The sequence below is a fragment of the Echeneis naucrates genome, chromosome 15, assembly GCF_900963305.1.
Source record: "Echeneis naucrates chromosome 15, fEcheNa1.1, whole genome shotgun sequence".
Taxonomy (NCBI): domain Eukaryota; kingdom Metazoa; phylum Chordata; class Actinopteri; order Carangiformes; family Echeneidae; genus Echeneis; species Echeneis naucrates.
Genome location: NC_042525.1, coordinates 1,099,547 through 1,123,659, shown reverse-complemented (window position 1 = coordinate 1,123,659; position 24,113 = coordinate 1,099,547). Strand labels below are relative to the sequence as shown.

At 41.9% G+C, this 24,113-nt stretch overlaps 1 protein-coding gene across 2 annotated transcripts; it reads left to right on the top strand.

The window, feature by feature from the left end:
* The first annotated feature begins 2,305 nt into the window (after nucleotides 1–2,305).
* On the top strand, nucleotides 2,306–23,848 carry rmdn2 (regulator of microtubule dynamics 2). 2 transcript variants are annotated; one of them, XM_029521166.1, is made up of 11 exons: nucleotides 2,306–2,349; nucleotides 3,584–4,038; nucleotides 12,109–12,286; nucleotides 12,371–12,473; nucleotides 13,709–13,769; nucleotides 19,322–19,397; nucleotides 19,886–19,963; nucleotides 21,094–21,192; nucleotides 22,157–22,210; nucleotides 22,310–22,390; nucleotides 22,479–23,848. In XM_029521166.1, exons 2-11 carry the CDS (start codon nucleotides 3,593–3,595, stop codon nucleotides 22,530–22,532), a joined length of 1,230 nt encoding a protein of 409 aa, XP_029377026.1. In that variant the 5' UTR covers nucleotides 2,306–2,349; nucleotides 3,584–3,592; the 3' UTR covers nucleotides 22,533–23,848. The 2 variants fall into 2 exon arrangements, with proteins under 2 accessions (XP_029377026.1, XP_029377027.1); XM_029521167.1 differs by lacking the exon at nucleotides 2,306–2,349 and adding an exon at nucleotides 3,077–3,122.
* Nucleotides 23,849–24,113: the final 265 nt, after the last annotated feature.

Here is a 24,113-nt window from a genome sequence, read left to right as displayed (position 1 = left end):
ATTCCTCTGGTGAAACTCCACCTGAACCTGATATCTCACCTACTACACACATTTTGAGCTGAACGCAGAGCTCAGAGCTAAAATGTGACTCTTTTTACTGACAACTTGTCACAGTTTTGGTTTTGGTTCTCTCCTGGCAGACAGTTTTTACTGAGATAGAAATCAACAGAGCCAGCACAGAGCTGTGAGTCAGACTTCCCAAAGTCCTCAAAACACACTGAAGCTGAGTGATATTGTGTTATATTGTGCGTCTTGTTATGCAACACTCATCCCATCTCTGTGGCTGAATGAATTTTTAACCTATCTGTGAACGTGGCGTACAACGATGACGGCGGCTCACACACATGAGCAGAAAACACTCTGACAGCACTGACAGAGAATAATTGGGCTTCACACTCTGTCTGATAGCGATGGCTGATTTCACCCGGATTCCTCTCCCAGATTTTGTTTGGCAGGTGTAATGGGCTTCTTTCTGAACACAAAGGTGACTCTGAGCTGCTGTTCTTTCTCTCCCTGTGATATGAGAGCTGTGTGGTGGGTGGACAAAACCACCGTGTTGACAGTACTCTCTTATCTGCTGGCTTTGACCTGATGGGAGCAAGGCCACGGCTGGATGCGCATCTGTAATCGTCACATATCTGTCTTCAGGGCCAACCAGAACCACAAACTTTTTTTTATTATTTTAACACCATCATGGCTCCAGGTTCCAGGTGGGCTTTTTGTTCTGTGTGCAGGCAGAATGCAGGCTGTGGGCTGAGGAACAATACCGTGCTCAGAGAGCAGGGAAGAAACTGCACGTAGCGATCCCCTCATCGTGTTATACAAGGGAACTCCCTGTCAGCCCTGTTTCCAACCGAGTTCACAGATCTGCAAACTCAAATAGACCCGATGACCCCAGGAGGAGAGCTTTTATGTAACAGACCAACTCTTCAGGTCACAAAACTCCCTGCTGCTGTTTTGTTTGTTTGTTTTTTGTAGACTAAACTGATGACCATGACCTTGTTTCTATGTGCAGATGATCATGATATTCTGAGAACAACAAAAAAAGAAGAAAGAAACTGAACAAGAAAAGTGTTTCTGAATTTAAAGTTAAATTTAAAGTTAGTCTCTGGTCACGCGTTCTCACCCCCCCACAGTAAAGGCCATTTGTAACACCTGAATGAAGCCCAGTAAGGACGGCTCCTTGTTCGCTGACTGCAGGTCAAGGCTGATGTGATAATTCATGTGTTCAGTAACTTTTTAAATCCTGCTGCAAACAAAGTTCACTGCAGAGAGAAGAGGAGCAAATCACAGCGGTGAGTCACTGTTTGAGCTTCTTATTGTGGAGAAATGATTATGAGGCACAAAACATAAATCTGTGACAGAAAAAGTGAAGCTTAGCTTGTTAAAGAACTTACAGGGACTCTGTTATTATTATGGGATGTTTTAAACAACACGCTCATGATACTGTGACAGCTCTTTCATTGGACTTTGCCCGCTGATTAGTCTCTCAGGTGTTGTCAAGCTAAGGTTTACAAATTAAACTCTTACGTTTTTTCTTCTCTGTTATTAAAATCCAACAAAGAAATGTGTAACAGCAACATAAACCCACAAAATTTCAGATGAAAGTCTGCAACAAAGCCAATGATTTTGATTGTGTGTTGCCTTTTAACTTTAACAACTTTAAATGATACAACTGCAAAGCACCTCTTTATAATTTGTGAATAGACATTTACAAACATGACAATGTGATTCTATTGTTCAGGCGATGATGAAATAAAGTCAGCATTTTCTGATTACACAGAAGGATGATGAACTTTGTTGATAACACAGAGCGCAAACACTTCATTGGTGAAAGTATAAACACCCACTCTGATAGATTTCTGGCATTTTAGACAAATAATAATAATTATAATGATAGTAAAAATGATGATAATAATAATAATGTATTTATATTTTGATATTTTCTTTATCACACTCAATCTTCAGCCCATCCTCTTTAGCTTTTACTTTGCACTTTGATTTATTGTTATGTTCTATCTATATTGTAAATCTTAAGTATGTACATGTTCCTGGTAGAATTTCAATTTCTGTAACGAAAAGTATTTCTAATGATAATAAAGAAGAAGAATACACTTTATTTACATCGAACCTTTTGAAAAAAAAAAAAAGAAAAACAGCTTGACGAGTATCAGTTTGGACTTTGATCACTTATCATGAATTTATTGATAAAATGGTGATGAAGAGCAAACCGCAGGTTGAAGCCGGAACCTTAATTCTGCGACTCGTGAGCGCGCTCGGACTGTTTAGGAGGTTACACCGGAGAGCCGAGCAGCCGAGCAGTTGCTCCTTCATCCTCTTAACCGTCAGGTGTGTTGTTTCCTCCTTTTCGTTGCTATTTACACACAATTCTGTCATTTCAGTTCTGTTGTTGCCTTTAAACTTTACGGCTCGAACTGTTTTTTTAATCTTTATTCTCGACGAGTTCGTTTTTTTTACCTTTAGCTAGCAGCGGGGCTTCTTCATTAGCAGCTCATGAATTCTGTTGGATCATCAGTAAACATCAGTCAGAAGGCTGATGTGGACTTTCTGGGTGTGTTTCTGTTGAAGGAGTCAGCTGTCTGATCTGCTCAGCGTCTATTTACTCTGTTTGTCTCGTTGAAGTTTTTATTTCATCCTCCTGTTTGTCTGTTTGTGTCTCCATGTTTATGGTTATAGTTTAAGGACACACACAGAGCAGGATGTCCAAACACAGATGTCAGATTGTTGTTCTGTGTCTGCGGAGTGTTCAATCGGCTCATCCGCCTTAAGAGGTTCAATTCACCCTCCTCAGGGTCAAAGGTTAAAGATCACTGTCTGAGCAGGAGGATTCTGTTGTTGTTACCTCCAGTGTTCCTGCTTTGAAGGTTGCAAAAGTGCTTTGATATAGATCGATAGATAATAACTTTGTTGATCCCGGAGAGAAAGCCAAATTCCAGTAACTGTGGATTTCACACAGGATGATAAGGTGAACAGAATAAACCGGTGGAAATGCTGACAGCGGTGCAGGAAGAGCCATCTGACGCTGTTGTGTCGGGACAACAGAAGCTCAGTTCAGTCCAGGTTCCTCACTGGGAGCAGTTTAACAGCCGAATGACCTGAAGGTGGTTGGACCAGAACCTCGTCAGAGTTCTGCTGCTGTCACTTTGGATTGCTTCAATAACTGCAGCACCATTTTTCTGTAGATATGACGCACACTAGAACTGCATCATACACAAAATAATATTATATGGCAGATATTGACATTTCAGTCGGGATGGTTGCTGTGATTTGGATTATACTGCTGAATTAACAGTTGGTCAGTATGAACACCTAAATATGTGACCACACACTATGTCGTCTACACTGTGGGCCTCTTCTGATTTTGTATTTCAGAAACTACAATCCATGTATCTTTGATTTTACCAGTTTGATGAAAGTAACAGTTAATGATTGGTGGTGATTATGCCAGTTTTAACTAACTGCTGGTCATATGTGTGGTTTCTTTTGTCTTGTTGGTAGAATTGCAGCAAAATTAAAAAAAATGGAAAGATTGAATTAAAGGTTTGATTATAAATCTTTGCAGACCTGCAGGATGGCCCAGGCAGACAGCAAGGCGCTGGTTCTGGGCGCTCTGGCTGGAGTGGCTGGTATCGGCTTGGCCGTGGTGTGTTACCAGAACTTAAGGTCAAAACGAAGAGGCTCGTGGCCGCTGAACTACTTCAACTGCACTAATGAACAGCGGACTGGTGTCATGGTTGTGGACAGTCCAGGTCTGCCCATGGGTCAGTCCGAGGTGCTGGACCGCCTTGAGGCTCTGATCCAGTGTGTATCTGAGCTGAAGGATGAGATGAAGGCGCTGAAAAACACTCTGCCAGTGCTGCAGGACCAACTCAGAGAGGAGCTGGGAGTTCACAACGAAGCGCGTCGAGCCAGCCCTCTACACAGAACCACTCCAACACGGAGGAAAAGAGCGCCAGGCACCCTCACTGCCACCAGACATGGAGGTCAGAGCTCAGAGGAAGCAGAGAGTGAAGGAGGGTGAGTGCTGAAAATCTCTTTTCTTTCATTTCTTTATGGTAACTGCCCTTTGGCTTTATGAACACCCAGAGACAAGCTCACAGATTTTAAAATGCCTCATTTGAATCCAGCAGGAGTCAGATATTTATAGAGCCTCTGTTCATTCTCTGACTCTTGACGCTGTTCTTGGTTATTTTGCAGTCCAGTATGAATTGCCTCTCATCATCTTTTGCTAAAACTTTTGCACAGTGGTGCAGTGGAGTGCTCTACACAGTACTTTATTTTAATGAATCTGTGAGATCCCAACAGTCAGTTTATTCTAATGAGAGTGTCACATCTCACTTGAACCTCCCATTTCTATATGTCCTTCCTCTTATAGTACCCATTAGAGTACTGTTATTATTATTATTATTGCATTAGGTTGTTAATGAATTATGAACTTATTCATTTGCAGACTTTGCAGAATTTACAGCCAGCAGTAAATTGTGACTATTCCAGTAATGTCAGAATGTCAGAGACCATCAGGACGTTTCATTTATGTGTGTTATTTATGTGAAAAGTCTCTCTGGATCCCAAGATGTCATGTGACTGTGTCAATATTACAGCTTTGCTCAGTGCTGATCAGGTAGAGGCTGAATTTTTCTTGAACTCAAACGACTGAGCATGTGTGAAAGCGGGTCAGTTGACTTTGTCCTAGAAAGGTAGATGTGTCCTGTCGTGTTTTGATCACGGTGTGATGAGTCATGAAATGCAGATTCACATGCTCATTTCCAGCTTTCTGTTATTCCTCTGGTTCTACGCTGGAGTCACATGGCATGAATCCCTCAGAAATGTCCCAATTAATCTGTAACAGTTTTTTCTTTTGCCCTTCACTTCTTCCTGTAGAGCAAAGAGCAGCAGATTGGTACCAAATAGGCCCCAGGGGTCATTATGTACCACTAAAAGTTCATTTTGCAGCAGCAGTGTTGGCCTGGAGCCTCCAGTTTCCTCCCACAGTCCAAAAACTCACACTCAGCGGTACAGAGAGTTGATGGATGGAATAATTATTAATTTAGAATAAGCATTAGCCGTAAACTTTCTTCATTCTTTGTGTAAATCATTCCTGTACGCCAAACAAGACTACAGATTATCATTTCAACTTGTGGCAGTTTGATTTCTGGTTAACTTACACATTAACAATTCTGTTTGTTGATCAGCATGCTGATCTTACTTTGCCCGTTAAACTCACCTGCTCATTTAAGGCACTAAATTATAGTTCTGACAGTTTGTGTATGTGCCTCAGGTGCTGCAGAGAACAGCAGACTAATCAAGTGCTGCATGCCCGGTCTTCCACCTCCACCTTCAGCCAAATGCCTTGAACTCATGCCAACCCAGCATAAACAACAGATGTGTTCCTTTTCAATGGACTGCTATTTAATATCTCATCCTTTAAAAACAAATATGAACAGTTAAATGGTGATGATTAAGCCGAGGGATTCGTGTTTTCAGCAGCCAAGGACATTTTTCTTTCTTTCTTTCTTGTTGTGTTCTTGTTGTGTTCTCCACACACAACTTTTTTGGTGAGATCTGTGCAGAGAACCAGGATGGAGATTCTGTCTGTTGTCTGAAGACTTAGTCTGGATTGACCACCACTTCATATGTGTAGGAAGTATTATGTGCCAAGAGAACTTCACCCCACCCAACCACGCAGATTTTAGGCCTCAGATAAGAGCTGTGGGGTTCTTCCCTTTCTCCGTTATGTCGCATAAACATTAATCAATTCCCTTGAACATTTTTTTACACCTCCTAGAGCAAAAAGTTGGTCAGCTGATCATCCACTGATCTAAGAATCACATTCCACATTCCTTTTTGTTTATGTTTTACCCAGAGAAGAAGCCAAAGTCATCTGTTATAATTCAGAAGTTTTTTTGTCATTAGCCTGCAGTAAATGATATTTGGCTGTACAGAGTTGATGCACAGCTCACAGACCTTTTTTTACAAGTCTTCTTTTATGTTGGTTGAGAATTTGAGGTGGCCCTGCCCATACTTGTGTTACCGTCTCCCTCCTCGCTGGCTTTAAGGACAGGTGGAGGTGCGAGCAGCCCCTCAGCAGATGTGGATCTCTGGTTATGAGTGACAGTCGTTGGCTACGTCAAATGATCTTAATTACACCTCGAGTTATTATTCTTGAAAAGAAATCACATCAAGCACACACCTCCCATAATTAAAGGGCCTTTCCTGCCGCCCTGTTATTTGCACGAGTGGGGTGGGGGGGTTGTGGGAAGAGCCCACTGAAGAAATTCCTGCCCCTTAGGGAGTCGGTAGCGCTCTCCCACAGGAGCCAACCACCCCCCTAATCCTCACACCTATTTAAGGGCTCTTGTTGTCTGTTCGGTTTGTGGATATGACTGGATCTCAGGATTCCTTTTAAGCGCCATGGCTGTCGGGGCCGGATAGTAATCATTAAGTGTTTGTCCTTCAGAATACGTTTGAAATGAGCATGATCTGTTTTTTTTATTGCTTTGTTCAAACTCTGAACTGTCTGCAGGTGTTGCATGCTCTCAGTTTTAGGAGCAAGGAGTAACTGAATTTAGTAAAGTAGCATGAAAACAAGCTAATAGAAACAACATGATTAGTGGGGCTGCAGACTTCCAACAGGGGGCATCATGCACATATGAACAGGACCCTCCACAAATCCTCCTGCAGCCAGCTGTGCTGCAGAACACGGTACATGCACCACGATGTTCAATTAGCTTTCTGCAGTTGATTGCTTAATGGTTTTCTGACATTTGTGTTGACGTGTAAATTCTCGTTTTGTTAACTGTTCCAGATTTATAAACAGTATTGAAATGATCTCTTTTCTACATTGCTGTAGGTCTGACGTTGTCCCGTGTGCTTATAGTGGGGTTTAAATTGTGTCAAATTGCTAATAAAAGTGTCGCTCCAGTCTCAGTTTGTGTAATTATGATAGCAATTATAATGTTCACCAGTAACGGAACAATTAGTGTGACATGATTTCAAAATAATGGAGCAGGTTTCTGTCGATCACAAAAGGGAACAACACGCTGGGAGTCCCAGCAGTTTACAGCATTCACCCCCTGTCTGTCACAACAGTGTCCTCAGAGCTGCCTCTCTGCTGGTATAGAGATTCATCAATCAGCCCGTCCATGTGCCAAGCTGTCAAAGGCCTCATTTAGAAGTGTCTTGTAGGAACTTGTAATACCTTGAACAGTTCCCACTAGCTTTATTATTCACATCACGTTGCTGTAGCTCAAGGACATTAGATCTTCTTTTTTCCTCTTCCAAAAAAAAAAAAAACCAAAACACATTTATGACATGGGATAGTTGTTGATTTAAGCAGATTTAAGGAGCAGTTTTGTTTAGTGATGGGCAAGCCCGATCATCACATGGAGAAATGTTTAGAAAGAGAGAAAGCGGCTCATTGTCTGCGTCGCGATTAAAAGCTTTAGTCTGTCTTCCTCGTGACGTCACGGCCCGCGTTGCTCTGCAGCTGTCCTCCTCCAAGACACTCGCATTGATACCCTCAGATTCACACTTCAATGGAAAGCTTTTACTCAAACAAACATGTTAACTGCCTGGAGGAAGAAGACTGATGTGTCCTCAGTCAACCCGTCCAGTCTGACCTTTACCTGTCTGACTCTGACCTCCTCCTGCCTGGAAATCAGAATAAAGAACTGGGAATGTGGTGATATTAGAATCTCACATCAGGAATTATCCTGAGCCAAAATAATCATAATTCATGATGTTATTGATGCTTCAATCTCTGAAAATGGCTGTGAAAGGGAACAAAATCCTTTTGTTTTACATCACATCTTTTATCAGGGAGCTTCAATTAATCAAATCCGTGGTCAGCCCTTAGAAATAAAAATAGCATGCTCTTTATACATCATCTTTCCTGTTTTATCGTCATATCACGTTTTATTTGACTCCGTCTCTTACCTTCAGACTTCCTGCCTTTCTGGTGCTTTAGGTATTAGTCAGGTTGTGTTCAAGTCTATGGGAAAATGTCCCATAGAGTTTATGCTCTCAGTCTCTTTTTTAAATGAAGCTCCATTTAGAGGAAAAACAAATTGACACAGTCCAGTTATCATTGGTGAGACACTACAGAAGTCATGAATCTAAAATAACAAGCTGAAGTATGCTGACTCATTCTGCAGAGCTGGAATTCCACCAGAGGGTGGTCATTTGTTTTTTACCAAGCTGTACAATTAAATCATATTGTGTTGTTTTTTTATATATATATATATATATATATGAGCAGCGGCAAACGTGAAAGGAGTGAAGACTGATGTTCATGTGGAGTTGGCAGGTGTGTGATTGTTGTGATTGTGTGATGTTGCGTGGCAAGACTGCCTGACAAATCTATTATTAGAGTAAACTTTTCATGACGTCATCCACTTTTGCACATTCCTTTCCTTTTCCTTTGAGTAGCTCTGTTAGCACAGGTGTTGTATTGATTCCTGTTCAGATTAATATTGACATTTTTGCCTTTTGGCAGAATCACAAACCAAAGCATCCATTGTTCTATTTTAAGAAGAAAGGAGAAAACTCATGAATTCACACAATGAATTGTTGAGTTATTATTGACCTGTGATGTTATTGTGTATCTGTGAGAAATAAAGGACCTCTTTTTTTATTCACCACAGCAGAGCTGGCTTTAGTTAAAAACACAGTCTCATTCTCAGCAGGAGGTTCAGCAGCTCAAAGTAAAAGTTTGAAGTCTAAAGAGTTGATTTGTGATCCGGCTGTTTGTTTCGGGGGTTGAGAAGAACCAACTGGACTCCCTCCAGTCGGCGGCCGTTGTCGTGGATCAGGTTTTAATTGGACCTGTCAGCCACAGCTGCACGGGCTGAATAAGACGGGCTGCGTGTTCGGAGGTCCGGCGATGTTGGGATGGTAACTTTGGTTTGTTTTCAACAGTGTCACCACGGAGACGGCCATCGCTAAGCACCATTGAGAGATCCTGTCTTTGGTCCTGGGTTTGGCTTTGGGTCTGTAATTGAAAGGCTGATCTCACTCAGGCTGTTGAAAAGAAAAACCTTTGACTTTGAGTTAGAGAGTGAACAGGACTGCTGTTTCTTTTAGCTGAACGTGGAGGAGAAGTTGGTTTTCGTTCACTTTTAAAATACTCGCCAATGTAAAAAAAAAAAAAAAGGTACTGTTTAGTTGCAGGATGTAAAAATCATGATGCTTTTAACGCACAGGTGTTCCCTTACAACTGGAGAATATGACGCCTGCAGCAAACTACACAAAAAGGCAAATGTCACAAGTCATGGTATTCTTAATAGTACACAGATTTACACACCCTGTTTCATCACCAAATAAAGGCACAAGCTCTTCTAGACAAATAGACTGAAATATCCCACAACAGTTTGACTGACCATCACAAGCTCTCAGATCCTAAACGGATTTATTTTAACAATCAGATGAATAATCCTTCAGTTTAAGAAAAGATTCATTTGATAAAATTAGAAAAATAAAAATCAGTGATGGAGTTATCATCCTTCTGTGCAGAAATAACGAAGATTCATTGGAGGAAACGGATCTTAACCTCTTTTTTCTTCCTGTTGGAAAGTTGTTTGGCTGTTAGGCTGTTTCTCAAAGAAGTTTAAAAATTATTTTCAAATGGATCAGTAATAATAATAACAGCTTCTGCAGTGAAAAGGGGTAGATTTAGAATTCCATAAAACATTAAAGGAAGTTGCTGCTCACATTGGAGAGGTTGTAAATGTTTGTGTATTCTTTATTTTTTTAATGTATGCATGTGAGAACAGGTATTAAATATTCTTTTCTGCCCTGCCCTTGAATTTGCCTGCAGAAAATAATTTCATTTATTGTGATGTGTGAGTCATCGAAGGGCCTGCTGGTATATTATGTTCCTAGACAGTGTTGAAATAAAGATGACAGTATTTAAACTTGTTCTTTCAGAGCTGGGCACTTCTTCAAAAAACTGCAAGGATAATAATGGTTCCTGCACAAAAAAAAAAAAAAAAAAAAAAAAAAAAAATATATATATATATATATATATAATATATATAATATAAGATATATATATATATATATAGCGGTAATGCAAATAGATCCTCAGCTTCTTTTTTCTTTCAACTCAAGTGATTCATGAGCCGTAGAATGGCGTGACAGGAATGCGCTGATCTCTCCATATTGAGCTGCCTGTCTCTCCAGCTTACTGAGTAAATAACTGCAGGCAGGGAGGGAAAAGGAACGGCTGAATGAATAAAAGAACAAAAGCATGAATGAACGAATTGGGGATGAATGAATGAATGAATGACACAAGTCCAATGATGTGACCGTCTTGTTTCAGGTAAATTTTATTGCTCCATCATACTGTATGGAGCAGAAAGACCACCACAGTCAGAGTAAACACCAAAGCACAGCCGCTCAGTTTAGGCTTTTTTGGTTTTGTTTAAGCCGGGTGTATTGGCCAATAAACAGCGTGAGCCTCACCTGCAGGTTTCAAGGTTTACTCTGGGGTTAGTGCCGAGAGCGAGGCTGTGGCAAGGCTTTGGAGGAATATCCCAAATCACCATATAAAAACAGGGAGATTAAAATAAAGATGTGGGAAAGTCTAGATTTGTTGAGTCTCCATTTGTTGTGAAGCCCCGTGCTGAACGGGTCACACAATTTATTCAGTATGTCACAAAACATTTAAACTACTTTAACCCTGAATGGTAGATTTGTGCAAATATTAGCTTAATGTTTGCTCATTTTGGCGCTTTTATAGTTTTAGTTTCAGCAAAAATCGAATCGCTTGGTTCTTTCCATTGCAAACAATTCAGCACTGACATGTTGTGATCGCTGCAGGTGATTTGGTGATGATTGTACAGATTGTACAGGATCAGGAGCAGGAGGTCCTTCAACCCTCCACAGTTTCTTCAACCTTCAAAAATGTTTTTCTTCTGGTTAAAAAATAAATAAATAAATAAAAAAAATCAAGATTAATTACAAACCATAAACTATGGTTATAAAATGTCATGAAAGTGGTTTGATTCACTTGGTGGAGCTGAGAGAAACACCACAGGAAGGTGATAATAATTAACTGGGTGGTTTTCTTTTCACTGACATGAGATGAGATGAATATGTTATAATAAGGTGTAATTGTGAGCGCTCTCCCAGCGACATTCAAAAGAAGGCACGTTTCATATATACGCCCAAAACACTGCACAGGTAGTAGAAAAATAAACCTCTCATAGATGCTGAAAAAGTTATTTCAAACTTGTGATCCTTTTTATTTAATCCAGCAGCTTTATGACAAACCTTTGCCTTTGGTAAAGTGGTGCCCCTGCATCACTCCTGTAATCGCGGGGCTGGAAGGTGTGTGTGCTTTGCGGGGTGGAGTCAGGAAGCAGCCTCCAGTACGAGGCACCTGTTGGATCTGAGCCCCGCGCCGACACATCCCTCCACGGCCGTGGCTCGCAGCCCAAAATATTCCCCTAACCACCAATGACGCACACACAGCGGCTGCCAACACTCAACAGAAGCGTTTCATATTTTCACCCTTGTCTATGTTTCTTATTGCTACCTGTGCTGTGAATGCAGCTATTTTGTTTTACTGCTCAAGTTTGGCTCGGGGTGTTACTTCGTTCGACTACAGTAGTTGAAACGGTCCCATAAAGAAGCTAATATGAGTGTTGCGTGCCTCACTCTGAAAAACAAGTCTCTCTGTGTTCACATAAAAGCCTTCAGGTATCCAAGTTTAGACGTCAAGAGTTTCTTAACAGCCAGTATTTCTAAACAATTATGTAAACAAACCCTGTTTTCATCTGCGTGTAAACGGGGAGAGAAGATTGATCCTTCATAATCAGCATCTGGCAGAAAAGAGCACATAAAAATGCTCGTTAGGACAGATTTTAATTAATCTGAAAGGCTGAAGTGTTTTCAGTCCACATCTCCACTATATAATGCCATTTTAGTAAAGGAATAAATACAGCTGTGAAATAAATCCTGAAAGAGGTAATGAACATTTCAGTCAAGGAACAAAAAGCTTTCAAACTTGTGGTCGCCTCGTTTGAACACAACAGACGGGAATAAAAAACGATTAGTGAATAGACCTTCGTGTTTTTGTGCTTTCAGGTACATGACTGCGCTGACGGACTCTGAGGAAGAAGAGCTCAGTGACGCAGAGCGGACGGTTGAAGAACAGCCTGTGGACGAGTTCAGTGTCCTCCTGGAGAGGATCGACTGTCTGCATCAGGGAGCTGAAGCTGACAAAAGGGAAAGCCTCCAAATCCTCCTGGAGCGGAGAGAAGAGGTGTGACAACACTGCTGTTAACATCATCACATTTTCACTCAACAGACATTCATGAGCTCACGCTTTGAGATTCTTCTTCTGCAGTTTGGACACAACTCAACGTTTCTGTGGCGGCTAATCCGAGCTTACTGCGACCTTCACGACGTCAGCTCCACTCAGGAGGAGAAGAAGTCACACGCAGAAACCGGTAATTTCCTGAACCTCGTTTTACGTCTCATTTGCCGATCATCCCGTTCAGAATGTGAGGCGCTGTGAGGTCATAACCACAGCCGGACCAACCTCAGATGTCCACCTCTCATCTGGGAAGCCCAACTTTGTGCAATTCTGTATTCCTGCTATGATCTCAGTCTGTTGGCTTCGGTTATTGGCCCACAATGATTTGGCAGAAATGATGTCTGGCAAGCAGTGACCAAACTCAGTAACAGCCCACAATGGATCAGATAGGATTAACTGGAAGTGTAATCTCTGCGTGGTCAACAGTCATTCATTTAGTAGAACCACATTCAAGTACTGACTCCAGATAAAATACATTTCAATGTAAGACGTTCAGAGCCAAGTTTAAAGGAAATAGATTTATCTGTGACAGACACAAAAACATCTCAGTTTATTATTTTAACCATTTCAGCTGCAGCGTGTGGAGATGGTGAGATTTTAGAAACTGTCAAGAAGAACACAGAAATAAACTTGATGAAGAGCATGACATGTCCAACCAGCTCTGACTGCGGGCCTGGCCTTCCTTCTTACTAAACAGAGATTGGATGAATGTAAATGTAATAATATATGTTGTTGTTCTAGTTTTCGATGTTTTCATTGTGTAGAAGCACCAGCTCTGGCCAAAGTTTGCTTGTTGTGAAGCTTCATCTGATACTCGGAGCCGGTGTCGGCCAGTCTGGGTACACTGACTTCCTGTGCTCGTCTTGTGTTACACTCTCAGACTTTGCACAGAGGATGGAAATGCTTTCTTGCCCCAAAACAGGCTGTTCCGTGATCCAGCTCTGAAGTTCAGACCGGATTGACCTGTTTCTCTGTGAGCCTTCCTCATCAGCGTTCCTCTAATCAGAGCTGGCCGGCTGCCGACTGCAGCGACACCTTTGCCACAGCATTTGACAAGTTTCGCACGCGAATATTTAAAGAAGCACATCACATTGAACATTTGTCCAGATATTAATAGAGGAGATGGAATGAGACACTTTGTACCGGGCGATGAAGGATTTAAACCTGAGCTCTCATCCTGGGCGGCATTTCATGTCACCTTTGTCTTATTATTTTAATTCCACTGCCCAGTGATGTCTTCATTTATTTATACCCTGTTGCATTTTTTCAGGCCCTCTGCTGCCACGTGAACAAGATTGTCCAGGTTGAATTTTTATTTCAGCAGCACATCATTATCTGTTGTCTTATCTTATCTGTTTTTCGCCTTAGGAAAGAAAGTAGGTGAGGAGGCGGTGAGCCTGAACCCGAAATGTGCTGAGAGTCATCAGTGGTAGGTTTGAGTTGTTTCCTTCCTTCCACATTTCATCATTTAACTCCTTTTTTCTGTTCTTTTCATTCAAGTCTTCCCAGCTGCCATTTTAAAAGCAAATCATCTAGAATGTAATAGCAGGTGACTTGCTGTCATTTAAGCACAGTTTGGGAATCACCGACGGCTGAATGAAAACATAAAATGGGTACTTTCCCCAGATGAGAGGTCCTGCGTTGGAGGGGGCTCTGAGTGACGGGCCTGCTGGTGCCTGGAGCAGCTGAGCCTCACTGTTTGACTTGTTGTGTGACTGCAGTTTAGGAAATGAATCCTTGGCGGGGGGTGTTAGTGTCAGAGTGGTTTAAAATTGGCTGAGAGTTCACATCCTTTTAGCTACTACAGGCTGAAATACTCCGAAAGGTGTGTTTGCCAGATGCATGCTTGTGAGATAATATGCAGCTTAACTCCCAAACATCTCCTTCCTGCAGCTCCACCTGATAGCATCACATCCACCCTCAGGAATGAAAACACAGCCTAGCTTAGCTTGGCTCAGATGGACAGACAGTTACACTGCAATAACTCTTGATTAATGCTCATCTCTTCAGTTGTGACATTACTCAGGTGCCACATGTGTTGCCAGAACATTGATGGTACATCACCAGCTTCCTGACACACGTCTGCTCTGATCGCTGACTTGTTTTGCAGATATTGCTGGCAAATTATCCTAAAAGGAGTTTTGGTAGCAGCTAATAGACATTTCTCTGAAGTCAAACACATTTTTACTGCTTTTAATTAGCTGTGCAGAGTGCGGTCTGGCGGCTGTTGGTATTTCTGCATTCCCCTTCTGAAGCGATGCTCATGTCAAAACTTGACTGCTGATGACACACGGGCTCCCCGGCTGCAGCAGAGAGATTAGGATTTCATCAGATGCCACTGATTCAAACGCAGCTTCAGAAGAATGACCAAAGGCCTAATTTTATTCAGGCCTAGATGCTCAACTGCGCTTTATGTTTGCTTGTTTATATGAAACTAAACGGTTCCAAAGTGAACCCATTTGTTACAATTATTAAATCTCCTCCTTAGTCTGCTGTGTAATTGAGATCATGTGCTTAATCTGTGTTTATGTGCATGTGAAGATTTTTCTTGGAAACAGAAACAGAGCGCCAGCAGCCCTGCGTGCTCTGTTCGTTAGGGAATAATTAGCATTAGCTCATGGACATACTGCAGCACTCAAGACGTTAAGTGAAAAAGAAGGCTGTGTTTGTTTAGTTAATTAAGACCAACAGCTTTAAAAAAGCTTAATACTTAATCCAATATCCACTAATGGAATTTGTAAGATTCTTAAAGCGAGCAGAAACGCAGCATAAGTTGAATGGACAGGGCAAAGTAGGTAAAGCCGCGCTTTGAGGAGGGAGGAGGCAGAGACCGGGGAAGGTGCCAGGCACTGTTGCAAGGAAGTTTATGTCTGAGGTAACTGTTTACTTAGCGTACCGATGCCGTGAGAAAAACTTGCCACCCGTTTTCCTGAATGCTGCTTAGCTTGTCACAATTTGGCAGATATTGTTTAGACACACTGCCAGTCAGTTCCTGCTCTGCCGCTGGAAGCACTTATACAGATTTTGTTATGTAGCCTCAGTGAATGAAGGCTTTTGGAAACCTTTCTGTCACTTAATTAAACTCTATTAAATGATGATGATGACTGTCGACCAAAGCCGATGCTGCTGATTGACGGTACAGGAGTGCAGCACTGACCGTGTTGTGTTGTGTTAAAGCAGTTTTTAAGTCACAATCTTATTTAATGCAGAAAAATAGCAAGTATACATTTTTATTTTGAAAGTAAATTAATGTTTAAAATAAATGAAATGCCCTTCACCAACCTGAAAATGCAGATGATAAAAATGTCCATACATTTTTATTCTTCATGGTGTTAGTTTGTGTTCAGTGAGTGACAGCTGAGCAGCTGGGGCGAAGACGGCCGTCCCAACAAACCTGCTCTTTCCCCACAACTTACAACTAGTGAGCACACAATGTCTCTGCAGATCCTCCATTAATATCAAAATCTAGACTCAAGCTTCTGACAGGGAAGTATTTGTTTTTTTATGTATTTTATAAGTATTTTAGTATGAAGAGGAAATTGAAAAAGAAAACAATCAAAAGGAAATCAGAATAAAAGGAACTCCTTCAAATAAATAAGCACATTGAAACAGATAAGCAAATAAACAAAATCAGTGTGAAAAGCCAGAATATAAAGGTACAATCTTCAACTTCTCCAGGTGAGGTGGGTGAAGACTCACCTGTAGTTGGATGTGTACCTGTTAACTCCCTTTGCGTGTCAGAGTCGACACCTCCACCCTCTCAGGTTTCATGCTTTAGGAATAACCACGTGTGACAGAAGCTGTACAGCAGCATAAGATCTTTTTAATGTGTGTGTGTGTGTGTGTGTAAGGAACAGACACCTGCACACGAGCTGCTTTCGTGACAGCGGCTGTGAGGCCTGTTTGTCTGATCTGAGCTCGCTGACGGCTGGAGATGAGATCGCATTCTTGTATCGCTCCGGCTTTGTGTATTGGTACGTTTTCAATGATCCTGCCGTGTGAGCTCAGCCCGTGGAAATCCCTAACTGTAGGGCCTCTCTGATGGTACAAAGGCCTGTGGATTAAACAGGGGGCCTGGGGCTTTGTCAGTCAGGAGGAAGGGCTCATGGGGGGGTCACTTTGACCGCCCTCAACAGAGACAACTTCGATTTCACGTGCTTCTGTTTGCTGCTGTCCGTTGTCCTCCAAACGCTCAACTTCAGGCCTCACTTTGGAAACACAAATCCACAAAGAAAGCACCATCAGCTCCTTCGTCTGCGCACTCTGCTACACTTCATCTCGCTCAGGTTGTCCTTGAATTCCTCCAAGTTTCTGTACAAGTTTCAGCACAGAGTCTGGTTCTGGCCAGCTGAATGTTTGGATCTGAAGGCTGAAATCAATCTGCTGTTTCCACCAAGCAGATGACACTTAGGCACTTAGTGCTTCGTCCTGCTCTCGCCTTCCTCTTTGTCGTGTTTTGCTGCCCCCCACCTTTTCTTCTCGTCTTGATTTTTCCTGTTTCTTGGTCCAGATAGTGAAGGAGAGATAATATTTCAGCTCGGAGGATTAAAGACACATCTCTCTAACATCCATGACCCATTTCCTTACTCGCTCCCTCAGACTTCTTCTCCTTTCTGGTCTGTTTTCCTATAAATGGAAATGGAATTCATCACTTAAGAAAAGTTTATAATTTTTCTATTGAAGACTTGAAACTAGAGACTGAGACCATGAAATCTTTGCAGACTTAATAAATCAAAGGAAAAGTAGAGAGGTTTTCCCATAGACATCAAGACCATCTGACTTGCTCATTAGATAGAATGAAGGTTTAAGTCTTTGGCTGTAATAGAACAGACGGGATGTGGACTGGACCGACCTGAACCTGGTTTCAGCAGCTGGCTCTGTCTCTTCCTGTTGAGCCTCAGTTTATTTTGGAGTTACATCCTCAGGAACATCTCGGCCTCCTCCCTGTTTTCCACCTGTGAGTTTACATACTTTTGACTAAGCACTGCTAGAATTAGTAACATGCTGATTAATTTTAAGCTGGCCAATATAACAGCAGTAAAAATATTTTTTGTGGCAGCCTGACTGTTGAGCAATCCGTCCCTCGGGCCACGCCTGGACAATATTCAATCTCAACGATGATTGCTGCTCCTCCGCACGCTTTAATCACATCAGCTTTTCACAGCCTGCTAGTTAGCACAACTCCTCATGAAATATCGCAACTAGCTGAGTTTATTCATTCTTTGATCAACAGAGCGTGAAAAAACAAGTTTAGAAAGCAGCAGAAGGCTGAAACTAAAGATTGTCTCCAGCAAGAATCTGCAGATAGATTTCCCCGACTAATAAATCAATCAGTAATTTTTATCAAGCCGTCATATTCCATGGCTCCGATTCAACAGCCACTTTAGCAGCTACATGCTAAAGTGCTGAAATTTAAGTGACCATACTGATTTTGGGTCATGTGATCAGACCGTAAACATTTTCCCATAGACTCCAATACCACGGTTCGTCCCCTGATGGCTTTGGTGTCACCAGCCGGCTGCAGAAGGGATGGACGCTCTCTGCGTTAGTGTGAGCAGCTGTTTCCTCACAGCAGGCGTTCAGTCACCGGTGATGGATTTGCTCAAAGCCTTCACATCCAGGACTCGTTTTGATCGGAAGCCAAGCAGCACAACTGCAGGCAGATAGAATCTGCGCTGCTGTGAAGCCGTGGACCAACCAGCGGCGCAGCGGCCTCACCCTCAGCTAGCTTGAGAAAATAAACACTGATCTTTTTAGTTACTGCTCCACACAATTCGTCTGTTTGCGTTACAGGGACTATTTCGGGCACTTTGAAGTGGTGTGGTTGTGCTTGTCTTATCACTGTTACTTTTCCACGCCACCCACTGTAGTGGCAGTTTGCACAAAGATTAATGTGTGAATGATGTTTCACTCAATTGCAATCGGCTGAATCACGTCTTTATGTTTCTTTCTTTTCTGAACGTTTTGTTCACCTCCTGAGGCTGAAGTCAAATCACAGAACTTTGTTTGTCAAAATGAAATTTCAACTCGTAATTGTGGAATATATTTTGTATTCTTTCACACATCACTTCATCTCGCTCCTTTCTTCTCTTTTTTCTTCTGTTCTAATTCGTGTCGGCGTGTTGTCTGATCGCTATCCAGAGACTGAAGAGGATGAAAGTGACTACAGAGAACAGTAGCCCACCACCAAAAAAAAAAAAATGCATTCACACATACCAGACACTTGAGCTCGGCCACAGATTCCATCTACCATCAGCACCACCATGTCAGACGACCTTTAACACACTGATCCCTCCAATAAAAAGGTGTTTATGTCGCTCTGTGGTGTTTGACAGAGTACCAGCAGGATTAAAGCGGCCGCGCAGTGAAAAGACTTTGATCATCTCTGCTCTCGTCTCCAAACCCTCAGCGTCATGCTCACTTACAGATCACTCCCCATCTTCCCCTCCACCTGTCCCCTGGTCCAGGCCGGCGGTTATAATTACTGAAGCAGCTTATCTGTGCTGATGGCGGCTAATGAGGAGGTTTTTTTTTAGGGGGTTGTTGTTGTTAGTGACTTCTGTGCTGCAGTCAGTCCGGCCTGTAAATCTGATGCTTCTTATTAAAGCGTGAGATTCTTCAAGTTGAAGAAGAGCTGCTGTTCTTAAACCGTTCGAGATCTGACTGCGTTCAGTGTTTTCCCTGTTTGGTGACACTGAACTGATTTAAGGATTTATTATTTCCCTCATGAGTTTATGGTTTTACTCTCTAATTTCATTTGTTCTTTGCTGTAAAATGTTTTTCACTTTTCTAGATGATGCTCCCATTTAGAGGAAAATTTGTAAAGGACCATAAACGGATTAGAGGGCGGGGCTACCCTATCATGTCACTTCTTGTCTGAATGTTTCTGATGTTTAAAAGTAATTTGTTTTATTATTTTATGTTAAAAATTGCAAATGATGAGTCAAAGAGTTTGACTAATGGTACAAATGGTCTGTGCAGGTACGCCATCATGTGTGGGATAATGGCAGAATATGACACGGTACAGAACAAGATAAAGAACGGATACATATTCAAGGTTTGTGAAACACAACTGCTTTATTTAACGTTTGCACTGTTACATGTGCACATTTCACATATATTCATGTGGACATGCTTCTCTCGTGTTCTTGGGGTAGAGCAGGGACGGCTGCTCATCAGTGAAGCCACTCCTTTAGTCTCAGTCCCAGTTTCATAAGACGAGGGTGGAAGAACGGCACGTAGCAGTTTATCTCCTGTCAGCAGCTTTCTCTGACTACTGTGTACCTGCAAAACTCTTGACAGGTGAAGGAGAGTGAGATAGAGTGCCGGGGGGGAGGGCGAGAGGGAGAGAGGGAGAGAGGGAGGGAAGGAGGGAAGGCACAACCCGGAGTGTGTGGTCGCCCTGCGAGGTTGCGTGTGTGAGGTGTTTGTGAAATACTTGTGGGTTGGTGAAGCAGGACAGATCAGGTCAGAACAGAAAGCAGTGAAACAGCAGCCATGTCATGAATCAACAGTAAAAACCTTCTCCCCCTCCTCCCCTCCCAGGATCACCTGGATAAAGCCATTGAGCTGAAGCCGGAGGATCCCATGTCGTACTACCTGCTGGGCCGCTGGTGCTACGCTGTACGTGACCCTGCCGACGAAACAACACATCACAACACATCACAACACATCACAACACATCACAACGCATCTGTGTCTGCCATATCTGCTCACATCTGCCGACCGGGAGTTTGTTAGTTTGTCGAGGTTGACATGTCTGCATGCACCTCACCCACCCATGACTTCCCCCCATTCATTCCCTCTGTTTACATTTCCCTAAATTGCTATATAATATTGTGCCACGGAGATATTTTTCTGCTTCCTGTTCCTGTTCGTGCTCTCTCAGTTGTTTTGGATGCAGCTCAGAATTGTTTCACTGTTTAAGTCACTATTATATTTTTTTAAATAATGTATGATGGTGAATAATTATCTCTGAGATATAAAAGCTTACAGACATTTATCGCAGAGCACTTCCTGGACAGTTGGTACTGAGGACTGGGTGCTGTGGTAACACCTGATATTTTTTTAGAGATTGAGTTTTATGGGCTTATTTGGGGCATTGATGTTCAACAATGATCCACTGTTTGCATTCAGCCAGCGGTTCTGTTTGAAAAGTCCCACGGTGACGCCGGTGCAACACTACACCTGCAATTAGACGTCGTTCTGATGAATTGTGTGAGGCGGGAACGTTACGGGTTGAACCCAGGCCTCTTCTCGCCGTTATCTCCTTCGAGAGAAAGTGTCACAGAGTTTTGAGAGGTCACGGTCCGGACATGTTGTTCTTCTGGCTGATCGATGTGGAGCCGATCCTGCTAAGAAATGCTTATAGTTTGATTCTGTTTCCTTACTTTTATGGTCGTTCACTCAGATATAATTACTTTAAGAGACAAAAGGAGATAAAATGGAAAAAAAAACTCAGTTTCATTAAATGTGCAAGACCTGAAAAAATCCATGAGCTGGAAATCTGCTTAGAGGTGGCTGTTGTCTGAAGGTTGGAGGTAACCGAATTCTCCTTGACATCGTGTTTTTGCTGACTCCTGGTGGTGAAGTGTGTCGCTCCGTCGTAGAGATGAGCAGCTGATAACTGCGACGTCGCTGCCGGATGTTCATGCAGCTGCAACAAAACACATTTCTGAGCACAAACAAGAACTCCAAAAGTTGAGCCAGAGCGGCCAGAGAAAGTAATCTCGTTGGGTTTGGCTGTTTTGCAGGTGGCTCAGTTGTCGTGGCTGGAGAGGAAAGTTGCAGCCACATTATTCGGAGAACCTCCGACTGCTACGGTCGAAGATGCACTGAAGAATTTTCTGAAGGTACATTTCTAAAATAATTTCATTTTAATCATTTTAAAATGTGAGCAGCCCTGACGAGAACTGAACTGTGAAGTGGAGACAAGTCTTTCTGAGGGATGATCCTGGTCTGCAGCGATCAGGACCACAAGGAGAACCACAGAGTCAGGGGTCAAAGGTCACTGATGGTCTGACCCAACCGAAGAGCTGCTGAACTGCTGAAGAAGTTCCTGCTGGTTCTGATAGAAAGCTGCCAGAACTCACGGTCCATGTTGCTGAATCAGGACTTTAGATATCATTTTAATGAAATGAAATGCAGCTGCAAAACGACACAGTAACTAAAAAAGGGCTGACAGAGAAGCTGCAATTTTTAATTGATGTTGTTTAAAAAGGCAACATCTGTGCTCCCATGTTTCCAAATGTTTATGTAGGAGAGAAATTCATTTTGCTTCCGGCCAATATTCCTAAGTGCTCGACTCCTGCTGACGTCTTGTGTCTCACTCATCCGTTTGATTTTCAACGTTCCTGTTACGACATGCCGCTTGTGACACTGGAGGAAAAACCTCTGCTTTAACAAACACAGATCCCACCAGATTCTAACCTGTGCTTATCTGTACCTGATGAACTGCTGCAGAGTCGGGATGAGTCAACGAAAAGGGCTGTTGCTCCGGGCTTTAATAATGATACAAAAAACAAAAACAAAAAGAACATCCATGTGTGAGGATCTTCGTGTAAATACAGGCCGCTGAAATCAGAGCAGTGAGTGAATGTATCAGAACTAGAACCTGCTTTTCTGCCAAGAAGGATGTTTACTGTCAGAGGAATTTGGTTGGTGCTTTGATGCAAAAACGTTAAAATAACCCAAAAGGAAAAAACCAGGAAGTGCTGCATCGACACGAAACTTTACAGAAACAACATATGGCTAATATAGAAAATACAGAAGACAGAAACCAAACCAGTTTCATCCATTTTATCTGCTTTTTATCAGGTTGAGGAAATCCAGCCAGGATATTCTAAACTCAACTATGTGTTTCTGGCAAAGGTTGGTCACACAAAACCGCACAGATATAAAATGTAACACACAGTCTGTTCTGTTGGAGCTAAACAATCCAGCTTCACTTTTTCTCCTCCTGCTTTTCAGTGCCACAAAGACCTGGGTCAGGTGGAGAAGGCCCGCAGGATGTACGAAGCTGCTTGTTCCATGAGCGTCGTCTCCAAGGAGGTACAGTAGGCGCCGCCACTGTTGCTGTTGGGTTGTGTTCACGCTGTGTGCGTCAGCCGTAAATGACTCTGGTTTTAATCCTCCTCAGGATAACGAGGCGCAGAAGGAGCTGGACTTACTCTGTCCAACACTCGGAGTGTGATGACTGAGCAGAGGCAGTTTGTGCGTGTGTGTGTGAGTGTGTACTACAGGGAGGCCAACATGTTAATTCACTCTGTGAGTGGGGGAGTTGGGGGGGTTGATGGTTGCAGGCATAAACTTCCTGTTTGACTTTTAACACTTTTGTTCTGAAGTTGTTTTCTTTGTAAAAACTTATTTTGGGAAACAAACAAACCGCTCGTCGATCATTCTGATTTTCATGAATCGTTGTGGTTGTTGGTACGAAGCTGCAGTCTGTGGGGACGTGCTGTTCCTTCCTTTTCCGTCACGTTCTTTTTACTCTTTTTTTTTTTTTTTTTTTTATTTTGTTGTTGTGTCTCCCAACACGCTGTCATGTGACAATAACAAAAGCGCAGCAGACAATAGTCCACCCAAACAAAGATCTTGGAATGCCGTGACCTCCGGACGAACTCCCACCATCTCTCTCAGAAAAATAATCTCATCCTACATTTACCTTTTAGTCTAATATTCTGTTATTCTCCTTATTTCCATTTAGAAACAAAATTCGCCGTCTCACTCATTCATCTGCAAAAGACAAATGAAAACAGATTTATTCTTTTTCTATAAACAAGAATCAGAGTTTGTAGAGCAGAAGTCCTGCAGGTGATGTCAGTAAAATAATGATGATTAATAAATGATTTCTGACATTTCCAATCATCTAATTGGCAGAAGTTCTTCAGTGAAACTCTCCTTTTCACTAAATCTTTCATTTGACAGCTTTATGAAGTTTTTTTTCTTTGTCTTATATTTTAAAACTGAGAAATCTTTCACAGCTTATAAATAAATTTTCAATGATGTGAAGTAATTATTTAGAAAATTTAACATAATTAGATGAGTTTGTTTAAAAATGGCCCCACTGTAAACAACCACTGAAGGAGAAACTAAGGCTGTGTGTCTGTGAGATGAATGAATCATTCCTGATGTGATGTGATGACACTAAAATCTGAAAAAAGGTAGATAAATTAATTTTAGTCATTCCTAATTATTGCGTGATTGTGTGTTATTGATGTACATTTCAGATTTGAATGCTTTTATTTGTTCATCTGGAGAGTTCTGCAGATTTACAGTTTTAAATATATTTAATTTAGGTTTTATTGCTTCTGTCACCAAGAAAAATTATGAAAAGAAGGTTTTTATTTGTCACAACATATTTTTCTACCAGCAACATGAATGTATTTGATTTTTATTTGCTTTTATTTCAAATGCCAAAGTCATTAAAAGATTCCTGAAGGTTATATCATACTGCAGCATCACACTGAGTGATTAATGGTACTGGCGTCTATGATTAAATATGTGTGATCTTTATATGAATTGGCAGTTTGTCATTTGTACTGTTGTGTGCACGTTAGAGTAGTTTATGTAAGATGAAGTTCTTGTTAAATTTAACGGTATTTTTTTTTTTATGTTGTTTGAAACTAAATTGATCTTGATCCAAAACTAACAGTAGAAGTCTCAGCAGGCTTCTGTAGTTTTAAAAGCCATTCGTTCCTTTTTCTCCACACTGAACATTTTGTGACGGGCCGATTGGGAATTAGTTCCTGGATCCGATTCAGGCCGATGTCTC